General features: G+C 51.9%; 2 protein-coding genes across 3 annotated transcripts; both read left to right on the plus strand.

Moving 5' to 3' along the window:
- Window positions 1–1,598: 1,598 nt before the first annotated feature.
- UBA52 (ubiquitin A-52 residue ribosomal protein fusion product 1) lies at window positions 1,599–4,997 on the plus strand. Of its 2 annotated transcripts, none has more exons than XM_043977388.1 (5): window positions 1,599–1,702; window positions 3,176–3,297; window positions 3,518–3,604; window positions 4,553–4,655; window positions 4,766–4,997. In XM_043977388.1, exons 2-5 carry the CDS (start codon window positions 3,195–3,197, stop codon window positions 4,857–4,859), a joined length of 387 nt encoding a protein of 128 aa, XP_043833323.1. In that variant the 5' UTR covers window positions 1,599–1,702; window positions 3,176–3,194; the 3' UTR covers window positions 4,860–4,997. The 2 variants fall into 2 exon arrangements, with proteins under 2 accessions (XP_043833323.1, XP_043833324.1); XM_043977389.1 differs by having other exon boundaries at window positions 1,671–1,758.
- A 3,505-nt stretch (window positions 4,998–8,502) lies between these two features.
- Window positions 8,503–11,834, plus strand: REX1BD (required for excision 1-B domain containing). Its single transcript, XM_043975435.1, has 5 exons — window positions 8,503–8,718; window positions 9,831–9,913; window positions 10,095–10,299; window positions 10,508–10,596; window positions 11,523–11,834. The coding sequence occupies exons 1-5, from the start codon at window positions 8,617–8,619 to the stop codon at window positions 11,593–11,595; spliced, it is 552 nt and encodes a 183-aa protein (XP_043831370.1). The 5' UTR covers window positions 8,503–8,616; the 3' UTR covers window positions 11,596–11,834.
- The last annotated feature ends 619 nt before the right edge of the window (window positions 11,835–12,453 follow it).

A 12,453-nucleotide genomic window follows, 5' to 3' on the forward strand; every position in this document is an offset into this window, starting at 1 on the left:
AGCTGTGTGACCCTGGGCAAGTCACTTAACCCCAATTGCCTCACCAAAAAAAAATAACTCAATGTTGACTGATTGACTGGAGAGGAAGTCCATTTCCCCCCTTCCTGCATTTGTACTACTCTCCCACTTTTGCTTGGAATACTCGCTACTACTACTGGGTCTCTCAAGGCTAAGCACAAATATAACCTTGTACACTGAACTTTTCCTAATTCTTCCCACTTTCTAGTGCCTCTTCGCCCTCCCCCACCCCCATTCTGTAATTGATTAACAACCAGCTTTACAAAGAGACTTCACACTTCTCCATTACTTTTTGAAATCTAGACAGTAGACAAAACAAAAAAATCAAGCCCTGATTGGTAGTGTCTGCAGATTTCTCAGATGTGAATGCTCACCCCAGCTGGCTCCTGCTACCCCTATGAAGTTATCATGCCAATTTTGCATCTCTTTTATATATTTATGCTCTCTCCCCTCAACTAAATTGTAAGCTACTGGAGGGCAGGGACTAAGGTTCAACTTTTTTTTTTTTTTTGGAGGGGCAATGAGGGTTAAGTGACTTGCCCAGGATCACACAGCTAGTTAAGTGTCTGAGGCTGGATTTAAACTCATGTCCTGGGGGCAGCTAGGTGGTGCAGTGGATAGAGCACTGGCCCTGGAGTCAGGAGGACCTGAGTTCAAATCGGGCCTCAGACACTTAACACTTACTAGCTGTGTGACCCTAGGCAAGTCACTTAACCCTGATTGCCTCACCAAAAAAAATAAAATAAAATAAACTCATGTCCTGAATCCAGGGCCAGTGCTTTATCCACCACCTAGCTGCCCCTAAGGTTCACTTTTGTCTTTGTATTCCTAAACATGGTTCTGGTACCCATCAGTAGCTTAATAAAAAACCCAAATGCTTCTTCACTGGACCAGCAAGGACCCCCATAAGAGTTTCTCTTTAAGAAATGGGGATCTCTGAGTTGGAAGCCTGCATTGGTAACTGTTAGCTTTTCGTTCAGAGGTGCTGGATCTGAATCCTTGTTTTACCATATATAACCCTGGCCAAGACACTTACTCCCTGGGCTATAGTTTCCTCATCTGTAAAATGAGGAAAAGAGTTGGACTTAATGACCTATTATTATGGAGCAGCTAGGTGGTGCAGTGGATAGAGCACCGGCCTTGGAGTCAGGAGGACCTGAGTTCAAATCCGGCCTCAGACACTTAACACTTACTAGCTGTGTGACCCTGGGCAAGTCACTTAACCTCAACTGCCTCACACACACAAAAAAGAAGTAACTGTACTGTACTAGATAAGAGCGCTGGACTTGGGTGTGAATCTAAGCCCAGAGTCTGGAGCAAGTCACTTATTCCCTGCGCCTCAGTTTCTTCCTCTGGACCCAGTGACCCGTAACGGTCCCTCCAGTTTAACAATCTAAGATCTTAAGCTCTCACACTGCTTCGGGAGGCTCACCACATGTACTCGTCTTGCATGCGGCTAGAAAAACCGGAAGTCCCCCGCCAGGACGCTCGTAGGCGTCACATGCCCGCCTCAAAGATGGCCGCGGCGGGAGCGGAAATGAGGCGGGGGGGTGGGGCTTGACGGGATTGTGACGCGCGGCTCCCTGCGGCGGGGTGGGGCTTGGGCGCGCAGGCGTGGAAAGGCAGCGAAGGAGCGGTTTCCGCTTCCGGTGGCCTCTTTCTCTTCAGCGAGGCGGCCGAGCGGGTGCGTGTTGCTCACCGGGGTCGGGGTCGGCAGCAGGTCGGGGGGCACGAAGCCAGGTCTAGGAACCGGGCCCGGGGGAGGGCGGCGACGCGGGGAAGTTGCTCCATGCCCGAGGAGGCGCAGGGGCAGGGCCCGGGCGGGGAGGCCGAGGCCGTGCCGGGCCTGGTGGGACTGAGGGCGGGCCGGCGGCGCGAAGGCCCGTCGGGGCCTGGGGGTAGGGGAGACGAGCGGGGACCGAGCCGACCAAGGCGCGGGTGCTTTAACTTGGACCTCATCTCTGCATTCGATCATCTCCCCACGAGAGGCCATCTAGTCTCTTCTTGGAGCCCTCCAGTGACAAGGAGATCACTACCGGTCGAGGCAGTCCATTCCACTTCGGGACGGCTCTTTGAGATGGTTAAGCAGTTATAGTCGGAAGGACAAATGTGGTCTCAGCCAGCACTGAGCCTCCCGGGCTGTGCCTTCGCTGTATGTTCGGGTGTGCTTGCTATCGCCGCCAGGACCTTGTTTCGCACCCGGATGAATCATTGGTGAAATCACCAATCCACACTTACCTCACTCCTAGAATGCAGGATGGAGAAGCTGGGTTCAGGCTGCGGAGGGAAAAGGGTCAGAGAAAAAAACTCTGGACTTTAGCAATGTGTACCCCGTTTGTAAAATGAGGGGTGGTCTCTTCCCAGCATTCCATTTGGTCGAGCCAGGCTGGACTCAGGAGTAAGGGCGCAGCGAATGACAAGGCCGTGAAACCAATGGGTAGCTGAGCAGGAATGCCTTCTGTCTCCTGGGGTGGGGGAAGAGGAGAGGAGCGAGTGCAGGCTGGTAGTAAATGTGGAAAAGCTGTGCTGTGGGGGTGGGGGGGTGACCTGGTGAAGAAGAGAATTTGTAATTGTAGAGTTGAGAACTAAACTATGGGAATGGTCTAGTCTGTCCCTCCCAACCACACGCCTAGGGGCTAAGGAAAACAAAAGGGAACATAAGTAGATTTGAATTCAAGTCATCTGACTACAAATTTCATTTCTCTCATTCTCAATGAGCATTCTCTCATTATGAAAATTTAAAATAGATAAAAACTTGGTGTTCAACTACCAGGACAACTCTAAACTTAAATGTGGAGAAGCTTGTCAGTAGGGTTGTGACATCTGAGAAGCTGGAACTTGGGTGGGGTTACTGCTATAGGACTGAGAACCATATAAGCTATGAGGGGCTGTCTGGTTCATGGGGTCAGAGAGGCACAGAAATTGTTGGAGCTGGACCTAGATGAGGAGAGAGAGGTCAGAGCTTTCCAGGAAACTAAACTGAGTTAGGGCCAAAGTAGGTCCCTGGTGTGAGGCTTCACCAAGTGAAACTTGGGAGGATCCTGAAAGACCAGGGCAGAGAACAAATGATTGGCTGGTTATATCTATCAGTGGCTGAGCAGAGAAGTAGCTGGCAGAATTGTTGGGTACTCACTGTCCTATCTGAATCTCCCTTCAGCGGGCGCAGCGTTGCAGAGATGCAGATCTTCGTGAAGACCCTGACGGGCAAGACCATCACTCTTGAGGTTGAACCCAGTGATACTATCGAGAATGTCAAAGCCAAAATCCAGGACAAGGAAGGTGAGTGTACTTTTTGCTCTGGGTATCCTCTCTGTCTAGTTTCCAGGTCAGCCCCGTAGACATTCTTCTTCCTCTTCCCCTTGCCCCTAGGCTAACTTCTGCCTTCTGCTGCCTGTCATACCCATTTGAGGCCACTCAAAGCTGAATTGCTGTAGTTGCTCTGGTCTGAGCTAGACCATCCAATGCATTTTACTTAGCATGCTCTTGGTATCAATCCTAGGTATCCCACCAGATCAACAACGTCTGATTTTTGCTGGAAAACAGCTAGAAGATGGCCGGACTCTCTCTGACTACAACATCCAGAAAGGTGTGCTGTGTATTTGCCTAGTGGTTGGGGTGGTGGCAGTGGTGCCCCGTGGTACAGTTTGGTTCACAAAACAGTGGCAGCCTGGTCTTAGTAGTAGAGAGAACTAAGCACCCACTAAAAACTCGGGTGATCCTAGACAAGTCATTTCTCTATAAAATGGGACCATTAATACTTGTATGACTTACCTCACAAAAGTATTGTGAGAAAAGCCTGTTTGGGACTGTAAAATAAGTTTTTATTATTTTTTGCGGGGCAGTGAGGGTTAAGTGACTTGCCCAGGGTGACACAGTTGGTAAGTCAAGTGCCTGAGGGTGGGATTTGAACTCAGGTCCCCCTGAATCCAGGGCCAGTGCTTTATCCTCTGTGCCACCTAGCCACCCCTGTAAAATAAGTTTTTAATAGTTCGGGAACAATCTTACTATATTGTGAAAGAATATAATAGGAAGATTTTCTAGAAATCTTTAGTCCTTTAATTCCCAACTAGATTATTAACTTGGATGGGGGGGGGTGTTTGTGCTTTTTTTGGATTTACTGTAGTATTAGGCATGTGGCCAATGATCACATGTTAATTTAATTGAAACTCAATTTGAAAAAAAGCATATCTTTATTATTATCCTGGCAGGGGAGATCCCTCTGTCAAATATACTGTGAATTCTCATTTCACATTGAGCAGGGGCCTGAGGCGACAGGTGAAGTGATTTACTTGGCTAGTGTCACAAAGCTAGTAAGGGTCTGAGGCCTGACTTGGGTCTTTCTGACTCCAGGCTCCATCCAATTAGGTCCTCCTGTGCTGTGGGTCCTCTTATGAGCTAGTCTGTGGATTTCGGTTATGGCTATTTGTTTATGTTTCTCATTCCCCTCCCTAACCCCCATTGGATTGAGAGTGCCATTTCACTCCGATTCTAGTGCATATCACTGGTACTTACGAGCATTTCATTTTGTTGTCAGAGTCCACTCTGCACTTGGTGCTGCGTCTGCGGGGGGGTATCATCGAGCCTTCCCTTCGCCAGCTGGCTCAGAAGTACAACTGTGACAAGATGATCTGCCGCAAGTATGCCTGGGACTTGGTGGGAGCTGGGAGGGTTTGTTCTGTGTCCCTGAGAAGCTTGTCTCCTGTACACATGTTGGGATCCCTTAACACAAACATCCTTCTTGTCCCAGGTGTTATGCCCGCCTGCACCCCCGCGCTGTAAACTGCCGTAAGAAGAAGTGCGGCCACACCAACAATCTGCGCCCCAAGAAGAAGGTCAAATAAAGACCAGCCTCAGGACCCGATTCTGGTTTGGCTCCCCTGACTGAAGTGCTCTTTAGTAGTATGCTGTAACAAGGCCTTGTTCCTGGGTTTAATGGGGCTGTGATATCAATAAAATCCCCTTTTAGTTGAGAAGCAGGAGCTCTTGTGTCTGTGCAACTCATTCTGTGCTCGCTTAGCTTTTAATTGGATGGAACCTTTGGGAGGAAGAGTGGGAAGGTGTTGGAGGGAAGGCTGGGAAAGAGACCACTATGGCACTTGTGCTGCCAACTCTGGCTTTTCTAAAGCTGCAGAATGGCTGGAAGAGCTCTGTGACCTTAGGATACCTCTCTTGTAGGCCTGCCTCTGACTGACTTACTGTTTGACCTGGAGCTGTTAGCCTTGTCTGTTCCTCATCTGTAAAGTGGGAATACAGTTTGCAGAGAAAGGGGGTTGATAATACAGGAGTTAGTGACAGTTTCAGTTGTGATGGTGACTTTGGCCCCATTTCCTCTGCTCTAAAATGGGATTTGGCTCTTTTAAAGTAGAATCTCTCCCCGCGTAGAGGCCTGGCCTGTATGTGACCTGGTAAATTATACCATTGGAGACAGCTCAATATGAGCAGTGGCTGGGAGCCAGGGCCAAGCACCTCCTCCCACCCCTTCAGCTAGACTGAGTTCCTATCTCCATATCTTCCAGCAGAGAGACCAGGTAACATGTTGGGGATAGCGTAAGAGGATTCCTCTCCTGGGTGGGGTGGGTTGGACGGCCCTTGTCCAGCTGCCACCACATGCCCAACATGCTTTGATTTCCCCAAACTTTGCATAATAGTGCCTAGTGTGTACACAGGTACTTGTTTGTAAAAACTCTCAGAGGATAACCAGGCCCTTTAATACCTGAGTGAGACTCCTCTGTGATGTTGATGTCAAAAGCACTAAGTGGCCTTTGTTCCATCCCTTTTTGAAGACTCTTGATAGAAGTCATCACCTGAAAAGATCCATTCCACTTTGGGGGCTCTGATAATTAGGAAATAGAAATGGCAAGTGGCACCCTTCCAAGTATGAGAGTGTGCTTCCCAGGGGTGCCCTCTTCCATGCTTGAGTGTGCTTCTGGGATGCTGGATAGGTCACTGGGAGTGACTCCCAGTGGATAAAAAAGTACAACAGGTACACTGAAGGGATGGGGCAAGCAGCTCCCACTGAAACTGGAAACCAAAGGACCCTGGTTCCTGGTCTTTTGTCCACCAGCCCAGTCAATTCTGATCTTCTGACATGAAGGGTTGGACTTGGCCCTGAAGGTCCTTTCTAGCTCTACTGGTCTGACTTAAACTTGGAAAATAATACTCAGACCTGTGGCCTCTTGTCCTGGGTGAAACATGGACAACACTTGGATGCTCAGATCTCTGGAGCCTTTTGTTTGGTAGTGCCATCATTGCCTCTTTTTTTTTTTTTTTTGGCGGGGCAATGAGGGTTAAGTGACTTGCCCAGGGTCACACAGCTAGTACGTGTTAAGTGTCTGAGCCCGCATTTGAACTCAGGTCCTCCTGACTCCAGGGCCGGTGCTTTATCCACTGCAGCGCCACCTAGCTGCCCCCAACACATTAACAATTTTTATTAAGATTTTTTTTCAAATAAAAATCAACCTCCTTCCCACCTAACTCCCACATTGAAAAAAACCCCCAATACTTGTAATAAATAGATATAATCAAACAAAACAGTATTGGCCACGTCCAAAAAATTACGGTCTCAGTCTGCATTCTCAGTCCTTGAGCTCTTGGTTGGGAGGTGGGCAGCATGTTTCCTTTAGTCCTCTGGACTTGTGGCTAGTCATTGCATCGATGGGCGCTCTCCATCCTTTATTGTAAGTATCTGCAATGCTGTCTACATTATTAGTGTACGTTTTCTGGTTCTGCTCACTTTGCATCTGTTCATTCAAGACTTCCTAAATTTCTCTGAAATTGTTCTCATGATTTCTTACTGCAAAATTCTGTCCCAGTCATATGCCATAATGTTTTCACAATTGATGGGCACTTGCTTGGATTCCAATTCTTGAATATCACAAAAAGAGCTGGTTGGAATCTTTTTGTATGTCTAGATCCCTTTCCTCTTTTGGGGGCACAGGCCTAGTAGTTGTATCACTGGGTCAAAAGGCATGCAGTTGGGCAGCTAGATGGCGCAGTGGTTAAAGCACTGGCTCTGGATTCAGGAGTACCTGAGTTCAAAGCCGGCCTCAGACACTTGACACTTACTAGCTGTGTGACCCTGGGCAAGTCACTTAACCCCCATTGCCCCGCAAAAAAAAAAAAAAAACAAAAAAAAAAACAAAAAAAAAGGCATGCAGTTTCATAACTTCCTGTGTACAATTTGAAAATGCTTTTCCAGGATGGCTGGACCAATTCATAACTCGACCAACAATGAAATTACCTTTTCGCCCCAACCCCTCTAGTATTTTTCATTTTCCTTTTTTTTTTGGTCATTTACCAATCACTGTGTTGGGTGCTGGCAAATCTATTCCTTAGTTTCCTCATTTGTAAAACAAGGGTACTGGGGTGGCCCTGGATTCAGGAGGACCTGAGTTCAAATACAGCCTCAGACACTTGACACTAGCTGTGTGACCCTGGGCAAGTCACTTAACCCTCATTACCCCATAAAAAAAAAATTTAAGAGAAAACCAGGGGGCTAAAACCCTTATTTTCTAAGAACCAAGAAAAGCAAGATGGGAGGGGAATAGCGGGGAAGGGAGGATGGAGGGAGAACATGAAATGTGCTGGACCTGAATTAAAATTCCAGATTTGCTATTTACTATTGCAGGTGGCTACATGGTTCAGTAGATAAACAACTCTTAGTATAGCACCTGGCACATAGTAATGTTAATAAATATTAATTGGCTAGAGTGCTGGCCCTGGACTCTGGGATAGCTGAATCTCCTGCCTCAAATCCAGTCTCAGACAAGCTGTGTGACCTTGGACAAGTCACTTAACGTCTGTCTACCTCAGTTTCCATAATTATAATGGGGATAATAATTCCACCTAGTCACAAGGTTGTTGTGAGGATCAATTGAGATGATTGCAAAATGCTTTAGCACAATTCAAATAGTAGGCACTTTGATAAATGTTTGTCCTCCCCCCCTTTAATTTACCTGTATCTATTAAGATATTATTAAATATTAATAATAACATTATTGATATCGTTAGGATATTATTAAATCTCCTGAATGATCAGTCGAATATTTTATTAAGCCTTATATGTGTTAGAATCTGGGTTTACAAAGAAAAGCACGTGTATGCATTGGAATGTGTTCTCAAGGGAGAACACATTCTCATAAATTACAACCAGTTGTGGATAGTGTTTAACTTTAAGCACGTGCAGACATGAGTTCAAATTCTCCATCAGATGTGTGGCCCTGAGCAATTAACTCCTCAGACTGCTCTTCTGTAAAATGGGATAATTCCACAGCCCTCCCAGGGTTGTGAGGATACAGCAAGGTGGAGTGCTTTGCACATCTTAAAAGTGTAATGTAAATCCTGGCTTATGATTATTCCTCCTTGGAGAGGTAAGCACGTGAATATCCAGGTGCACGTGGACGAGGTCATCTATGGTGGGTGGGGGCGGGGCCGGGGCCGGGTGGAGTTCTCGAGTCACGCGGCTCCAGCCCTCAGTGGGGTTGGACCAGATGACCTCGGGTCCCAACCGTGCCCAAGCTCTCGTAAGTCCTCCTGCCCTGCAGGGGGCGCAGGCCGAGTTTGCCAGGGCCGGCCGGGCCGGGTCGAGCCGCGGCCTCTATGGGGCCTGCCATGCCGGGAGCGAGTGCTGAGGCGGAGGCTCCGGCGTCCCCCGGCGGAGGGGCGGGCAGCTCGGGGCCCGAGGAGCCGGGCCGCGCCGGGGTGAGTCAGTGGGGCGAAGGGGAGGACGGGGCAGGGGAACGGGCGAAGCTCGGGCTGGGGGAGAGGAGAAATCCGCCGCCGGGGAAGGGCGTGGGGGGTGCGCGCGCGCACAGTAAGGGGATGGCCGGCCTGGACCTCTTCATTCTCAGCTCCCCTGCCTTGAGAGTCACCCCAACCACCCCCTGAGCTCCGGCTCCCCCCTGTGGCTGCTGCCTGAGATCCACCTCCCGCCCCTTCCCTCTGGTGCTCCCCTGCCTGAGAGCCCCGCCCATCCGCTCCCTCACTCTGGCGCCCCCGAGTGGCCGCTGCCCGAGAACCCTCCCGCGCCCCTTCCCTCTGGCGCTCCCTAGGCTTAGAGCTCCGCCCACCCAACCCTTCCCTCTGGCGCCCCCCAGTGGCTGCTGCCTGAGATCCATCGCTTTTCCCTGCCTGAGTCGCTGTGCGCCCCTTCCCTCTGGCACCCCCTAGTGGCCTCTCCCTGCAAAGCCGCGTGCTTTCCTTTTGCCCATCAGCACACCTGCCTTTTCTCCCCTTCCCCGCCCCCATTGCACCCCCTCTCCGCTGGTGCTGAGACTTGCAGTCCTAATTCGCACACGACCTTTGTGATATTGAGCTTTGTCTCTGGGCTTCAGTTTCCCCCCTCTGTTAAATGAGGATGCTGGACCAAGTGACCTCTGAGGTCCCCTTCTATTTGAAGGATTCTTCAGGGTTCCTGCCTCTGGATGCCCCTGCTCAGAGATGCCATTGTCATCCCACCCCCTCCCAAGGATCCTGCCAAGAATTGGTCTTCCTATGACCTCTACCCTGCCCTCACCCGCCAATGAATGCCCCGGCCCAGCCTTTCTTGCCCCCCATGCTCCAGGCCTTGGGAAGGGGGGGATGAGAAGGACTTCTAGTGGAGGTACCAGGCCCAGCCCTGGGGAAGGAGGGGACTGGAGGCTGGCATGTGATTCTCTAGGCCTTTGGTCACAGACCCCTGTGATGGGGAGTAGGAGGGAGGGAGACAGAGCCTTTCCAAGGTTTCTGTGCCCACGTGGGCTTGACCATCTGTGAAATGAGTCCACGGGTGCTGGTCAGAGCCTTCAAATTCCCCCTCGCTCTCCTCCCCACAGAGCCAGGCCCAGGTGCGGGACCTGCTGTTGCAGCTTCAAGACCTTCAGGCTGAGCGCTCTGAGGCCTTTGGACTCCTGGACCAGTTAGTGGGGGTCAGGGGTGCTCGGGACTGGGTAGAACAAGGGCCAGTGAACGGAAGGATGGTGCCCTCTGACAGCCATCACTGGGCCCCCTGCCTTCTCTGGAAGGGGAGGGGGCTTGGGTCAGCTCCTGGGCCCCGACCTGACCCAGTCACACACTTAGCTGAACCCACTTCCTCGCAGGGGTCATCAGGCCTACCTGAGCAGCGGTCCGCACTATGACTTCCCTCGCTACCGGCAGCTGGTGCACGAGGTGACTGAGGCCTTCGCCAGCATCTCCCAAGAAGTGCTGGCCATCCAGCAGTGGCTCAAGGACACCCATGGGCGGCCCGACCTTGCCCAGCACCTGGCCCGTCTACAGGAGCAGGAGCAGCAGCGCCTGGAGCTGGTCAGCCCTCCCCTCCCTGCCCCTCTCAGCTGCATGCCCCTCATATCCTTGGCCTCTGTCTGACCCTACTGCATGCAGCCCTTCACTGTCCCCGGGCCCCGACTCCTCCAGGGTGGGCAAGAGGCCAGGCAGGCGGCTATGGGTGTGCATGGGGGGAGCGTCCTTGGGCAGAAACTCAGGGAGCTCTCTGCTCTCCCCCCACCCCCAGACAGCGGCTCTACAGCTGGCCAGGCAGAAGGCCCAAGAGGAGCCAGGGGCCGCGGCCCCCAGAGAGGAGGTTCGGGAACTGCGCCAGAGGTGGGGGTTGACCTGCTAGTGCAGGCCTAGGGAGGGGAGCTGGAAAGGGGGGAGGGCAACTGGAATAGGGCAGGGAGATGGCCCTAAGTCCTTGGGCATTCCCTACACATAGAAACTTGGACACAGTCACACTCAGAATCACTGACATTCATGGACTTCATCTTGAACACATGCACACACGAACACATGCACACACATATATGCACACACACAGAGACTCATGCACACACACTCTCTTCCTAGCGGGCTGCTAGCGTGTTGGGGTCTGCTCTCACGCCCCTGAATGCCCACAGCATTTCCACACCCTTGTTCGCTGCCCTGTGGGATCCCTCTGTTTCTTTCTGTGGGTCTCCATCTGTCCCTCTGTGACGACGTCCTTCCTCAGGGCTCGTCCCATCTCTTTTCTCTCCTTCCCATCTCTCTCCTGGCTCTTTCTCCAATCTCAATCCTCCTCCTCTCTCTTTACCTCCCTCTTCTCAGTGTTGCTGCCCCTCCTCTGTGTCTCTCTGTCTCTTCTCTGTCTCCCTCCTCCTTGCATCTCACATGCCACTGACTTGGTGGGCTGGGGGCCGGGGCACCGTTTGGGCAACGCCCTCAGCCCAGGGAGGGCGGGTGCTGGGGCCATGGCTCTCTCACTCTCCGCAGAGTTAGAAAGCCAGCTGCTCATCCAGCCCGGCCCCGCACCACCCCTGTCCCCTGCATGCCCACGGCCCTTCTGTGCCCCCCTGAACCCAGCTCGGGGCAGAAGGAGGCCCACGTGGCTCTAGGGTGGTGTGGGCGGGCAGGCCCGCTCAGCGCTACCACCCTGCAGAGGGCTCAGTCATCTTCTCCAGGGCAGAGCTTTCATAAACAGGCCTTCTTGAGCTGCACGGTCGGATAATTCGATCCATCTGGATCTTATTTATAGTTTCCATCCGCTCTTGTAGGATAATTAAAACCATGGAGGTAATCAGTGAGATTGTCCAGGACCTGAAGTATGATTCGGAAGAGGCTGAGTGATGTTTGGCCCCGAGGGAGATGGGAAACGCTAGAAGGAGAGGCGCCCCTCAGCCTCCTCTGGGGTCACCGGGCTCCAGCTGGGGGATGGGAGGGCCTGCTCAGGGCCTTTACCCCCCAGGAATGCCCCTGGACCTCACCCTGCTGGGGGTGGAGGCCATCTCGTTCTGGCCGTGGGGCAGCATCTCCATCAGCCCCTACTGCTCCCATCTGTTTGCCACAATAAAGCCTTCTCCTTTCTCCCCCTCTTGTCCTTCCTTTTCCTTGGGATTGGGCTGCAAGTGTGGGTGGGGGTCTTCAGCTCACACATCAAGTGTAGCAGAGCGAAGAGGAAGCGTAGATTTAGAACAGACTCCCCTGTGGAGGCCCGTGAGGCCAAGCCCTACACCTCACAGTGGAGGGAAAGTGCGGGTCCCTGTGCAGGGCAGTGACTGGCCAGAGGTCACCCTCCAAGCTGAAGCAGGATTGGGGTTCAAATCCCAGTGTTTGAGGACAAGGCCCCAGGGTAGGACCCATGGGCAGTAAGACGGGAGGAGGGCTAACCCCTGAGCCCTTCCGCTTTTCCGTGCCCTGCTCCTGGTTCAGGCCTTCCTGTACCTTTTAAGAATCCAGGACTTGTGAGCCATTCCCGGGACAGCTCCCTCCCAGTGGCGGCAGGTCTTTGGGCAGAGGCCAGCCGAGTTCAGTCAGGGATCTTGTAGCAGAGATGCCAGCCCAGAGATTTTAGCATTCTGTGAGTTCTGTTTAGAGCAGCCCTGGCCCAGATGCCTCTTCTTCGATCCCCTGCCCCCCCCCCCACTTGCCACTCACAAACAGCTTCACCAAAAATAAGTCGTTTATTTATAAGAGTCTTTTGACAGG

This window comes from Dromiciops gliroides, chromosome 1 (assembly GCF_019393635.1).
Source record: "Dromiciops gliroides isolate mDroGli1 chromosome 1, mDroGli1.pri, whole genome shotgun sequence".
Lineage (NCBI taxonomy): Eukaryota > Metazoa > Chordata > Mammalia > Microbiotheria > Microbiotheriidae > Dromiciops > Dromiciops gliroides.

Coding starts and splice junctions, on each gene's coding strand:
- UBA52 (XM_043977388.1), top strand. CDS start 3,195: ATGCAGATCTTCGTGAAGACCCTGACGGGCAAGACCATCACTCTTGAG. Junction 3,605..4,552: donor TGACTACAACATCCAGAAAG/GTGTGCTGTGTA, acceptor TTTTGTTGTCAG/AGTCCACTCTGCACTTGGTG. Junction 4,656..4,765: donor GACAAGATGATCTGCCGCAA/GTATGCCTGGGA, acceptor TTCTTGTCCCAG/GTGTTATGCCCGCCTGCACC.
- REX1BD (XM_043975435.1), top strand. CDS start 8,617: ATGGGGCCTGCCATGCCGGGAGCGAGTGCTGAGGCGGAGGCTCCGGCG. Junction 8,719..9,830: donor AGGAGCCGGGCCGCGCCGGG/GTGAGTCAGTGG, acceptor TCCTCCCCACAG/AGCCAGGCCCAGGTGCGGGA. Junction 10,300..10,507: donor AGCAGCAGCGCCTGGAGCTG/GTCAGCCCTCCC, acceptor CCCCACCCCCAG/ACAGCGGCTCTACAGCTGGC.